Below are 14358 nucleotides of genomic sequence, written 5' to 3'. Positions count from 1 at the left end.
ATAGCACTTAGATCGCTTTGTGGAACCGGACCCAGATGTTAATGAGGACGCCAGACAAACAGTCAATGACAAAAGTCAACATGACGTTCAGTCAGGTGAGCTAAAATAACATTTCAAATTGATAAATTGATAAAATACAGAAAACATATTTCCGAAAGAAAGATACAGGTTTGAGGAGAAGTGTCTCGAAGGTATTGTAAACTTACTGAAAACACTGGTCAAATTTCCGAATGAAAGAGACAGGCTTGAGGAGAAGTGTCTCGAAGGTGTTGGCCTCCGTGCCTTCTAAACACTTGATGGCCAGGTCTGCCTCATGTCGCACCTGTGGATATACAACGGGTATCTCCACTTTGGAACCACTAACAAAAACATGGTTGTTACCCAAGAGGTACAAGATCAAATGGAAAGATCCTGATGTTAAGTGCCAAAGGGAATATTTTTGCTCCTTGTATAAAAGTTGTATGGTCCTAACCCAACATCACCGGTCCCCAGGCCTGGTATTAACATGATGAATGTTGTGGCATACATCATATCCGACCCAGCATCACCGGTCCCCAGGCCTGGTATTAACATGATCAATGTTGTGGCATACATCATATCCGCTCCAACATCACCGGTCCCCAGGCCTGGTATTAACATGATCAATGTTGTGGCATACATCATATCCGACCCAGCATCACCGGTCCCCAGGCCTGGTATTAACATGATCAATGTTGTGGCATACATCATATCCGACCCAGCATCACCGGTCCCCAGGCCTGGTATTAACATGATCAATGTTGTGGCATACATCATATCCGCCCCAACATCACCGGTCCCCAGGCCTGGTATTAACATGATCAATGTTGTGGTATACATCATATCCGCCCCAACATCACCGGTCCCCAGGCCTGGTATTAACATGATCAATGTTGTGGCATACATCATATCCGACCCAGCATCACCGGTCCCCAGGCCTGGTATTAACATGATCAATGTTGTGGCATACATCATATCCGCCCCAACATCACCGGTCCCCAGGCCTGGTATTAACATGATCAATGTTGTGGCATACATCATATCCGACCCAGCATCACCGGTCCCCAGGCCTGGTATTAACATGATCAATGTTGTGGTATACATCATATCCGCCCCAACATCACCTGTCCACAAGATTAATGTTGTTTGTTCAATGTTAAACGCTGCACTCAGCAATATTCCAGCTATATATGGGGGCTTCTGTAAATAATAGTCAAACCTTGACCAGACAAACCAGTGAATGATATCATGAGCATCCATCTACACAATTGGAATAAATTGACATGCATCAACCAAGTCACCGAGCCTGACCACCCAATCCCGTTAGTCGCCTCTTTTGACATGGGTTGCTGAAGACAGGTCGATTAATTTTGTTGCGTATATCACATCCTATTCCAACACTGGTCTCCAGCCCTGGTATTATCATGATTTGTAAACTATCTGCTTATTATGTGGACTCACCCTTCTGTAGACGGCTTGCGTGATGTTGCAGCAGAGGTTGAGGTAGCCGCTGGGGTCCAGAAAGACGATGTCGCAGTGTTCCTGGAAGGTGTGCAGGGATGGCCGAAGCAGGTCTGACTTGTCTCTACACATAGAGGGAGGGCTGGTGGCCCAGTCTGTGCTGGCTGAAATGAAGGCACTCAGCAGGTCAGTAGTCACATCATGCACACAAATACTTTCAGCTGAGGAGAGTCTGTATCAGCTCAGCCTGGAAGCAGTGAAACCTGTGGTGTCAGCCATCAGTCTACGCAAAGTGTATGTAGTGTAACGACATTATCACAAACAAATTTAAAGAATCCAAACTGTTTTTTCACTCTAACTTATGTATCAAAACAAGGGTGTTCTGACACTGTACAACAACATTGTACGTACCGAGACTGACAAAGGTGTTCTGATATTGTACAATTACAGGAAGTACCAAGACTGACAAGGGTGTTCTGATATTGTACAACTAGGTACCGAGACTGACGAGGGTGTTCTTACACTGTACAATTACAGGACGTACCGGGACTGACAAGGTTGTTCTGATATTGTACAACTACGTTCCGAGGCTGACGAGGGTGTTCTTACACTGTACAATTACAGGAAGTACCAAGACTGACAAGGGTGTTCTGATATTGTACAACTACTTTCTGAGGCTGACGAGGGTGTTCTTACACTGTACAATTACAGGAAGTACCAAGACTGACTAGGGTGTTCTGATATTGTACAACTACGTTCTGAGGCTGACAAGGGTGTTCTTACACTGTACAATTACAGGAAGTACCAAGACTGACTAGGGTGTTCTGATATTGTACAACTACATTCCGAGGCCGACGAGGGTGTTCTTACACTGTACAATTACAGGAAGTACCAAGACTGACAAGAGTGTTCTGATATTGTACAACTACATTCCGAGGCCGACAAGGGTGTTCTTACACTGTACAATTACAGGAAGTACCAAGACTGACAAGGGTGTTCTGATATTGTACAACTACATTCCGAGGCCAACGAGGGTGTTCTTACACTGTACAATTACAGGACGTACCAAGACTGACAAGGGTGTTCTGATATTGTACAACTACATTCCGAGGGCGACGAGGGTGTTCTTACACTGTACAATTACAGGAAGTACCGAGACTGACAAGGGTGTTCTGATATTGTACAACTACTTTCTGAGGCTGACGAGGGTGTTCTTACACTGTACAATTACAGGACGTACCGGGACTGACAAGGGTGTTCTGATATTGTACAACTACGTTCTGAGGCTGACGAGGGTGTTCTTACACTGCACAATTACAGGACGTACCGAGACTGACAAGGGTGTTCCGCATCACCTGGTAGCTGCTCATCATCCGGTGCAGCTTGCGGCAGTCCAGGAGGTGTGCCACATACATCGCCATGACGAAACTGCTGAAACACCCATAGCCCTGGAAGGAAAATAATCAACAAATTGGGTCCAAGTTGATATTGTTGTCAGCTACATTTGACCTGATAATAAGAAAGCAACCTAAATACATAGTTAAATGACATCACATCTGGTTGTGAAACATTTGTCTAATGTGTTATGTGGCTGTGGATATTGTGATGATTGTCAGTGACTGAAACGCATATAAAATATCAAGTGCGTAGTGGCCAGGTTATAACAGGAAGTTTGATTAGAGTTACCTCTCTTGGTTGGGGACAAACACAGGACAGAAATTTCAGGATGTGACAATTTCAAGAAAGCTCGTATATATGAACAAAGTGATTTGGAACGTGTTTCGACCCGACTTGCATTTTCTCTACTCGCCAAGTGTGGATTGGGTTCCTATCTAAAAACAAATTTCTACCAGCTTCCAACACTGTACTCGATTCAAGAATCCTGAACATGTCTCTTTCAAGACATTCGACAGTGACACTTCCTAGACGTTAGTGCCCTGTCTATGTTACAGGGCCTGCTACTTATTCGTGCTGCCACTACTTGTCCAATGGTATTGTCTGTTACGATTGTAAACCTAAAACCTTGTTTCAATGTAATTCATTAATTATTCATTGACCTTGTCTTGTCATTCACGGTCATTTATTGATTTCACAATTTAGTTCTGTTCATACTGATTTCTGAGTGAAAATGAAAAACCACCTCAAGACAGAATGTTTCATGCATCTGTCTGGCTCCATGTGAGTGAGTGAATGAGTAATTATGGTTTACACCGCTTTGAGAAATATTCCAGCAATATCATGGCGGGGATACCAGAAATGGGCTCCACACATTGCACCCATGTGAGGAATCAAACCCTGGTCTTCGACGTGACGAGCGAACGCTTTAACCACAAGGCTACCCTGCCGCCCTGTCTTCATATGAAAGTAACATACACTCCTAGTTTTATGACTTCACTTCCCAAATGGGACACTTAACACATGCCCAAAGCAGAACATTCAACCAACATCCCAGACCAAGATCCTCATGAATTGGAGGTCACAGTAACTACTGTTATCATAAAATCATTGACACTTTTAGCTCATAGTGCATAAGTGTTCAAAGCATAAATAACACTACATGCATAGGTAAATTTGTTTCTTGTTTAACACCACACTTAAAAATATCCCAGCTACATGATTTCTGGCCTGTGAATAATCAACTTGACCTGACAATCCAGTGACTGATATTATGAGCAACTATCCATGCCATCAGGCTATGATGACTGAGTGATGTCACAAGCCTGACCATCCGATCCATAAGTTGCCATTTTACAACAATCGATGGTCGGGGACTATCCTAACCCAGAATTCCCACAGGGCTCAGCTGTACGAAGGGATGGTCGGGGACTATCCTAACCCACAATAGGATGGTCGGGGACTATTTTAACCGAGAATTCTCACAGGGCTCAGCTTGTACAACAAAGGGATGGTCGGGGACTATCCTAACCCACAATAGGATGGTTGGGGACAATCCTTACCCAGAATTCCTACAGGGCTCAGCTTTTACAACAATGGGATGGTTGGGATCTGTTCTACCACAGAATCCCAACATGGCTCATACAAGCAGCCAATAACTACATGCCAACCAGTGCTCAGTAGTATAGCATAAGTTGCTGGGGACCCATTTTAACCCATAATCCCCAAAGGGGTTTCTTTGCATGAAGTGTATATACCCATAGACCCATACTATTGCAATAGGTCAAATGACCCCAAGAGTCACCCATAGTTGCAGCACATACCTTGTCCAGTTCCCTCTGTCTCAGCCAGACTTTGAGCAACATGACACCCTCCCTCACGCCGAGTGTGTCATTCTGGGCTTGTCGCAGACACTCGGTGTGAGCTTCATACATCATATCCTGTAGGACGCTGGTGTTGTACACCGGGGTCGGTGCCAAGTCACTGCCTGCAGAGCGTAACACCAACCAACTAGAGACAACATGGCTACAATGACACATTGTTAATCTGGAAAGAGCCCTCCTTTCAAAAAAGTCCAGATTAGAACTTGTCTGGATTAACAAACCATGCGAGGGTTCAGCTTATTGACACTGTGTATATGTGTAGACGTCCCTTACAGTTTGTTTGTTTGTTTGCTTGTTGGCTTGTTGCTCAATACTTCACGCAGCAATATTCCAGCTATATGATGGCAGTCTGTAAATAATCAAGTCTGGGCCAGACAATCCAGTGATTGACATCATAAACATGGAGCCACGCAATTGGGATACGATGACATGCATCAGCCAAGTCAGCGAGCCTGACCACGTGATCAGTTAGTCGCCTCTTATGGCAAGCATGGGTTGCTGAAGACCTAATGTACCCTGGTTCTTCATAGGTCCTTCCCTTACAGTAATCGACCAGAAGGTGTCCATACTAGGCAACAAGCAAGGGGTACTGGGGACATACTCGGACCCAGAATCCCCACCAGGCAACAAGCAAGGGGTACTGGGGACATACTCGGACCCAGAATCCCCCCCAGGCAACAAGCAAGGGGTACTGGGGACATACTCGGACCCAAGATCCCCGCCAGGCAACAAGCAAGGGGCACTGGGGACATACTCGGACCCAGAATCCCCCAAGGCAACAAGCAAGGGGTACTGGGGAACTATTTCTCCCTGTCCCACTGGTGATGGTCGTATATTGGCATTACCTTCCGTCTCAGCCTCCTCCTCCGTCTGCTGGAACCACGACTTCCTCACATTGCTCTGGCTGATGCTGAAGCGGCTTGGTTTGAAGGCGCCAGACGGCAAGCTGATGTGTAGATGGACTTCTACAGGCTTCCCACTGTCCCCTGGAGGCAGAGTGTATTGTATAGGACTGGGCAAATCACAGACGTTACCATGAAGTCAGAGAGCAGGGATTAGGAACACAAAAAGACAAGTTTCTAACAGTACTAATAAGGAGAAGGAACCTGGACATCATGTCTGACACGCAAATACACTAACTGTGCAATGGGCTGACACATCACATTCTGTCAACACAAGAAAAACTTATGATTGTGTCTGCACTAGGTCAAAATCTCTCACAGATGGAACTAAAGCAATGGAATTTCTTGATGACAGACACAGTTTGTTATTTATGATCCTGTGAGTGAAGGGTGCTTATCACTTCAGTTCTTAACATTACACCTACATCACAGCAACCCGTCAATAATCCACACTAGGCCAGCCCGTCAATAATCCACACTAGGCCAGACCAACCAGCAATTGGCAACCTGAAAACTGATTATACCTCTGGGATATCATGAAACATGCTAGGCAGGTCCGACATCTCGGCCCATGGAAGAAACATCGCAGTTTGCAACAGCATTGTTCTGCATTGCCTCGCAGCCCTAAGCTGGTTTAGGATGCGACCGTTGTATAAACAACATGGAAGATAGAAAGCTTTGTCGCAGGATTGTGATGCATCGTAAATGATTTGTGCAATTGATACTATGACTCCTTCTTATTTGATCTTAATGTTTGTTGGTTTGTTTGTTGTTTAACAAAGCACTCAGCAATATTCCAACTATATGACAGCAGTCTGTAAATAATCAAAATCCAGTCATTGACATCATGGGCATAGATCCACGCAATCGATAACATGCATCAACCAAGTCAGCGAGCCTGACCACCCAATCCCGTTAGTCGCCTTTTACAGCAAGCATGGGTTGCTGGAGGCCTATTCTACCCCGGATCTTCACGGATCTGATCTTAATGACTAGCAAAGGTACTAGTGCATGATGGTGGGACGATACATCGTTGTTCCCGATACAGTCGCACATTTAAGTAAAAAATATTGATTCATACCTGAAATGTTTACTTTAATGGCTGATACACCAAACACTAATTAGTAGTAAAAAAAAGGAAATATTTTCTTCCATTGAGCCATACCTCATACTACCAACTAAATCGTCAGTGTGCCAGGTATTTGGCCATCCTGTTTATGAAAAAGATTGCATATGCACCACAGATAAGAGCAGATACAAGTATCGTGAAATGTATCAGATCGTGAACAAGGTATCGTGATACATATCGGATCGCACAGTTGGTGTATCGTCCAAGCCCAAATAGGTGTGGGGATGAATTCTGCTGAGGCATCTTAAAAGGTATACTGTGATGAATATGTTGCACTCTGAACATTATCCAATCCCATAGTAGCATCTTCAAATCAGAATATGCAATTTTCTACAAAGGCTGTATTTTCTACCAGCCTGCACACCACCTAACTAGGACTAACCAGAGTCAAAGACAGACAAATCTAACAGAGGCTCATCCAAGTCAGCAAATGGAAGCCAAATACCTTTAATATGAATGATGAGAATGGGCTTGAGGTGGTTGCCGTGGTGATGGCTATATTTCAGGTCTTGGACAAGCTGACTGGTCTGTAAATGACTGGCAATGGCTGCCAAGTAGAGGGCTCGTTTCCGCAAGTAGCGCTGGTTCAGAAAGTCCTTTGCTTGGAGACATTCCTGAAACAAATAATACAGGACTACTCTTGTTACCATTTCCAACAAACATACAACACAGCATGGAAGTTAGGTGAGGTGAAATGGGGTTTAACGTTGCGTCCAAGATTATTGCACTTATATAGCGATGTGCATGCACATGTGTGCGTGTGTGGCTGCTTGTACTAGTCAGGACTGATGCCGATTTATAGTGCTAGCTCACTGAGATACCATGCCGCAGTTTAACATGGATACCCCACTCAGACACAGTATACTGACTCCGAGCCGACCAGTTCTTGTTTTAGCCCCTTAATGCCGAGCGCCAGACAGGGTAACAAGTACCATCTTTTAACGTCTTTTGGTAAGACGCGGGCGGACCTTCCGCTCGCCAGGGGGACGCTCTACCATTAGACCACGGAGGCGGTCATGCATGTAAGTTAGATAAAGACACCAAGCATTCAAAGTACTCATTATACGTGTAAAGGTAACATCGCCAGAAGAACAGGGTGAAGTCAGTAGGACTGTTTCTGGGGACTAAATGTTAATGGCGACAGTCTTGTTCCACGACATGCTAACACAGCTGCTGTAACCTGATGCTGAAGCATTAGAGTTAGGATGATCATACGAGGGTTGATTCATGAGTTCCGATCCTCACATAGAAGGAATGGCACAATAGCGACATCTTTTGTTGTGGTGGTGAGGTGAGGTGAAATGGGGTTTAACGTTGCGTCCAAGATTATTGCATTTATATAGCGACGTGCATGTACGTGTGTGTGTTTGTGTGGCTGCTTGTACTAGACCGGACTGATGCCGATTTGTAGTGCTAGCACACTGAGATACCATGCCGCAGTTTAACATGAATACCCCACTCAGACACAGTATACTGACTCCAAGCCGACCAGTCCTTGTTTTAGCCCCTTAATGACGAGCGCCAGACAGGGTAACAACAAGTACCATCTTTTAACATCTTTTGGTATGACGCGGTTGGGGATCGAACCCCGGACCTTCCGCTCTCCGGGCTGAAGCTCTACCTCTAGACCACAGAGGCAGTCTTCTTTTGTTGTGGCCATTACATGATGTCATAGAGGTATATCCACAAAAACTTGAGTCTATTGATCAAACTATTTCACTACACATTCCTAATGTTTGTCCATTTTTTACAGGTTACAGAACCCTGCATATTTTACAGACTTGTCACAGGGAAGCAGTTTTTGTGGCTTTATGGCTATGATATCATGTTATGTCAGCAACAAAAGATGTCACTATTCCTGACTCGTCTCTATGAGGAATGGTGCTTAGAACTTAGAACTCATTGCACCAACACGTCTTTGAGGGAGACTGAAAAATAGCTAAGCAATATTGATATATTCTATTATCTTTGTGGTGATCACACTATTTGTTGAGTGACATGTACAAATGCTTTGCTGTATATAAGCTATAAAACCTGAGTACCTCACCTTTGGCATCTCTGCTATGATATCCACATGAACATCTGGCTTGATGCAGGTTCCAAGGGCAAAGCTCCCAACACATTTTACACTGCAAGGAGCTAAAAAGTGGAATTCCCCTTTGGTTATTTTTGGAATCTGCATGAGGGGGACTTTCACCTTGGACTTTTTCAACCATTTTTGATCACTGATCTGGATGAAGATATAAAAGTGGAGAATGAAGGAAAGAATGTTAACTTTATGTCACAAGCAACTAGTGAGTCATGAAACCTGAAACTGTTATTCATTTGTCAGTAAGACCCGTCAAGACCTGGGTTAGGATAGGTCTTCAGCAACCATGCTTCTCATAAGAGGCAAGTAATGGGTTTGAGTGGCCAGGCTCGCTGATTTGGTTTCATGCATGTCATTGTATCCCAATTGCGTGGATTGATGCTCATATCTATCACTGGATTGTTTGGTCCAGGCTTGATTATTTACAGACTGCCGTGATACAGCTGGAATATTGCTGAGTGTGGCGTTAAACAACAAAGAAACAAACATTTGTCAGTAAAGACCAATAGATAGTAATGATGGGTTACTTCTGGATAAATTAAAATATACAATAGAACATGGTTAGAACAAACATAGATATAAAATAAAAACTGTAATAGCCAACTATTTCAAAAGTAACCACTGTTGAATTGTATGATAGGCATTACCTAGAAGTTGACCGATGACAAAGTAGACACAATTTATGGATAACAACTTCTTTAATACTGTAATGGCAACATTTCAGAATAGATCCTTGTACAACTAAAAAACATCTCCATTTCAAAATATGGTTGTCAAGCGACAGTCTCTCACACAAGTTATATTGCCACTAGTTGACAGACAAGTGTTACCATAGTTACCTCATGTTTGGAGCCACTAGGTAGAGACATCAACGACTCTTTCAGCTTCTCCACTGCCATCTCTATCTGCCGATGGCGCTTCTCTTTCAAGGTCACTTCCGTCAACAACTCTGTTATCTTCAAATGTAAAGCATTGTGCAGTTTCAATATTAAAAGAAATCTGCCAGCAAAACAAGTTGTCACTATGTCAACCTAGGTATCGTGAGGTCAGACTGTTCCTATTTCCTGGTGTCTCGGTGACTTTAACAGATCCTGGTCTGCAGGAGGCTTTTCGTTTTTCAAAAACAACATGTCAGGATATTTTGTTTGTTCTTTAAAAATCATAATATGATACAGTGTGAGCAGATCAAATTAAGTTTTACCTAAATGACTTCTTAAATTCAGAATAATAAGGACTCAAAACAAATTGAATTAAACAGAACAGCTTCCAAGTACTGATACTATTGTGAAAAGCATAAGTTTGGAATATTGATTAATATGTAAGAAGATTCAAAAAGATATCTTGAGTAGTTTTGAGAGTATTTTGAGATTTGCTTCAGAAACCTATGCGGATGCCAGTGATGGCCATTCTGAACTAATGTATGTGTAAAGTCCCATGCATGTGAATGAAAATCACTCTCCTTGATGCAAAAGGCAGCACTGGGTCATGAACTTAATGCATACAAGACAATTTCAAGAATAACAATGGAACCATTATTCTTCGTCTGCTCTGCAGCTGAACAGCACTGTCCATCACCAACTAAATAAAATGTTTCCATGGTAATGCAAAATACAAAATTCAAAATACCAACAGGTACTAGTTGAGCATTTCTTAAACATGTTAAACATTATGTGCCACACTTCAAGGTTACTTGACTGCTTGTATGCACTGATGACAATGTCAACCAGCACTATTTGCAGTATACATGGAAAAGATAACACCAATACAACAGCACTATGATAATGATGATGATATGAATCACATGATGATGTGAGACACCAATGAGATTTCATCCATCTCGGCAACTACCAATACAAAAACTGTCCAAATTTTAACTATATTTATTAGTACTGGTCCTCTTGATACTTTAGGGGGGCATGGGAGGCTCAGGCGTCTATGGCGCCGAGAATTGCTGTGCAGAGTTGCATCCCTTGGGCACGCCAGAAACCTATGATTGTGGGTTCGAACCCCGGTTCGCCCTGATTATGTTTCTAGGTTTGTCAGCACCATACAAGTGCTCGTTGGTTTCACCGAGGTTGAAAGTCTGAGACCTGCATCACTTGGGGTTTTCCTCCCACATTAAGCTGGGATATAACTGGAATACTGTTAAAAGCTGTGTTAAATCCAACTCACTCACTCTTGATACCGTAGCCATTTAGAATGTTGCCTATTATAATGTGAAAACCTGATTGTGGGAGTTGAACCAGAGTCCTCCAGGTCTAGGGAGGGCATGCTCCACCAAACCACTATACCACACCTGAGGGTTACATGTGCAGAGAAATAACAGAATCTTTATAAGTGTGCGAGGGAGTGAGCTTGGTTTAATAACAATTTTAACAGTATTTCGTAGTTATTCAGGCACTTTGGTGAAACAAGAAACATAATCACGATAATCTGGGTGAAGATGGGATTCAAAACCATGAGCAAAGCTTTCAAGCACACCAAAGGGATGCAACTGACAGCAAATTCTGGCACCTTAGACGGCTGGACCTTCCGTGCCCTCCCCCCCCCCAATATTCTTTAAACTAGAAGAGTCCTGTCAATGACTACCCCTCTCACCTGCAGTTTGAACAGGTTAGACTGAAACAGGCTCTCTGCTTCCTTCAGAGTGTTCAGCTCGTTAGCTGTAGGAGGTTTGTATAACTTCTTATCCAACTTAGCAGCTTTAGCTGGAGGTCCATCTTGAGCGTCATCCTCAATATCATCATCTTCTTCATCATCTTCAGCATCATCATCTTCTCCTTCAAAATCATCACTAACCTCTTCGTCATCTGATACCTGTGAAAATGAAAGCAATATTGACTACTGTCATATTTTCTAAGTACACACATTAACGTAATTCCCTAATGAACATGATGACTATCCTGTCACTTAACCAAATTGTGAAAATACAATAAACATTATCACTTCGCCCACACGAGGGATATTGTTTCATGGACACCAGACATTAACACCAATATCGGATTTCGAACCCTTTGGAGAAGATGGATCTCTTTGAAATAGATATTTGGACCTTGTTTCAGTGCTTTCCAGATAAAGAATTTATTACCAATAAGATTATTATTTCGACAGGCAAACTTTTTAAGTATGTATTTTGTCGACAGCAAACATGACCAAATTGCAAATGAGCAATTCTAATTTCTAGGTTCTCTAACACTGATCTGAGTCTAACTCGGAGTGATCAGAGTTCAAGTCATTCACATTATGTACAAGACTACACGCAATAACAATGATATTAATCAGTTTTAATGTGCCTAATGTATCGGCTATGCGCCTTACATCTGACTGAAAATTATCAGTTTCGTTGGTGCGCTTCATCTTCAGACAGCAAGAAAGATGTAAACAGTTATCAACACAACCCACGTGTTGAAAGATCCAGGAAACGTAACTCTCTTCCGGTTTTGCGGATTACCCCCCTTTAACCCCTGTCGCCCGGATAGACTGTTGCATTCGTCCAAACGAAAACTAGATGTCACAAATTCGTTTTTTGATATCTTGAAATGTGATATATACGGAAATACTACAGCAAATTATATGTGATGTTTGTAGCTGAATTCAATATTTATTTACAGTATTTCCTGGTATTCTTAAACTGAATAAATATATATTTTAATACATCAATTATGTTTGGATCTTTGAAAATGCGTTACAAATATAGCTCGAGCACAACAAAATGTACTGATATGAATATTTAATGTGCTCAACTGGATGTGAGTAAATCCTGCATCGACCACTTTGATAATTCATTTTACAAAAAATAATACTCAGATGCGCTATTAATTTTCAGCAAGTGAGACGTGGGCTATGAAAAAAAGTATTAAAAGAGCATGTGTGTCATACTGATTTTATTAAGCGAGTGTCAGAATTCTTGTATATCCCGAGCGAGGGTAAAGCATAAATTCTTACACGAGTTTCGAAAAATCAGTATGACACAGACGCGAATGTAATAATTTCTGTATTTATTACCTATTATTTCTTAATCCTTTTGAACACCCCTATAGACTTTGCATTGATCATGACCGCCGTCTTAGAGAACCGCCATTGTCTTCAGCTATTACGTCAACAATGTCGTCCCGATAACGTCAACAATACACTAGTGCAAGTGATCGAAGTGATATTTGCACAAGTGCACATATGATCCTTTTACTCGGTTATTCCATACCTCTTGGGTAATAAACCTCCTGGTCAACATATAGGTGATGGAGTAGGGCTTTACGCAGCTTTTAACAATATTCAAATACGTTCCCATGTAGGGAATAGAACCAGGGTCTTCGACGTGGCCAGTGAATGCCTTAACTACTAAACTACCCACAATGATGATGATATCGTATATAAACTCGCATATTTAGCACAATTTAAATAACATAATTTCACGCACGCATTCATTATTCTTAAAATCAAATATAAATACTTCAACTATGCACTCGGAGAATAACAACGATTGCACGCGACCGACATAATTGTTGATGCCCTCTACAGTATGTGGAATGCCGCCATAATAATGACAATGATAATGTTACAACTTATTTTATCATTCACGCTGACACTGCATGTGAGCATTGGATTTTCGCTAGTTACTTCAGGGAGAAAATAAGGAATGACATCAAGAGCCGTTCCTTGTAGAATCTACCCAAACGTATTCGCGGAAAATGCATGCAGAAAACACGCCAGCATGATTTTGTCACCCAGTGCTGCTTTGTAACACTAGTCAGCGATCGAGAGACAACACATGACAGTAGCGCATAAAAGGCAAGCACCTCGCGTTCCTACTTACTCAGAAAAAATCCTATCATCCCGAGGCAAAGGGGTTAACTGACTATAAAAGTCCAGTTTCCACCCTTGCCGAACCAGGCTGGTATAATGGAGTTACATTTTGGCTGGACTAACGAGTCTTTGCATAGTCCAATCACAATCACGCAACGAAATCGAAATCCGGTTCGTAAACTGTCATGCAGATTTCGGTCGATTGCAGTATTTACAAAGCATGTGCACCGCCAAATGGGTGTCAACCGACATTTTGCAACATTTTCCATGTTGTTAATCAAGGTGCTCACGTGATTTGATGCACTTCGCGATGTAAGACACTTTTTATCACAATATACATCTTGATTATCGATCAGATCGTCTTGACTGGGCGCCGCCATTTTGTTTGAAGCAAATGCAAGTGATACGAGAGGTGGAATCTGATTGGTCCATAGGAGAGGCATAGAAGGGACACAACTCGTATAATAGCCACTGATGGCGCTACGGTCGAGCCCAGGAATTACAGCTTAGTTCGGCAAGGGTGGAAACTGGACTATTAAAGTCAGTTAACTCTCTTGCCTCGGGAAGATGACAAGTTTCCAAACACCTTAACAAATCAATTAGTATGATTAAAAGGTTACGGAATTAGTATAGATAATCCGTTGATGTAAAATTGTGACAGAGTGTAAAGGAATAGTT

General features: G+C 42.4%; 1 protein-coding gene across 2 annotated transcripts in view; it reads right to left on the bottom strand.

The window, feature by feature from the left end:
- The window catches only part of LOC124150081 (nucleolar protein 6-like), a 44769-nt gene that overhangs the window by 25798 nt on the left and 4613 nt on the right, over window positions 1-14358 (bottom strand). Inside the window, exons 1-10 of one of the 2 annotated variants that reach the window (XM_048399693.1) lie at window positions 12196-12303; window positions 11476-11694; window positions 9717-9833; window positions 8836-9018; window positions 7234-7402; window positions 5603-5743; window positions 4698-4861; window positions 2807-2927; window positions 1480-1643; window positions 207-322 (exon numbers count right to left, since the gene is read on the bottom strand). In XM_048399693.1, the coding sequence (XP_048255650.1) occupies window positions 207-322; window positions 1480-1643; window positions 2807-2927; window positions 4698-4861; window positions 5603-5743; window positions 7234-7402; window positions 8836-9018; window positions 9717-9833; window positions 11476-11694; window positions 12196-12234 (1433 nt within the window). In that variant the 5' untranslated portion in view covers window positions 12235-12303. Of the gene's footprint in view, window positions 1-206; window positions 323-1479; window positions 1644-2806; window positions 2928-4697; window positions 4862-5602; window positions 5744-7233; window positions 7403-8835; window positions 9019-9716; window positions 9834-11475; window positions 11695-12195; window positions 12304-14358 lie in introns of those variants that run through there. The other variant, XM_048399716.1, reaches the window with a different exon arrangement.

The sequence above is a fragment of the Haliotis rufescens genome, unplaced genomic scaffold, assembly GCF_023055435.1.
Source record: "Haliotis rufescens isolate VD_foot unplaced genomic scaffold, xgHalRufe1.0.p SCAF_1, whole genome shotgun sequence".
Lineage (NCBI taxonomy): Eukaryota > Metazoa > Mollusca > Gastropoda > Lepetellida > Haliotidae > Haliotis > Haliotis rufescens.
This window is presented reverse-complemented; position numbering and strand designations above follow the sequence as displayed.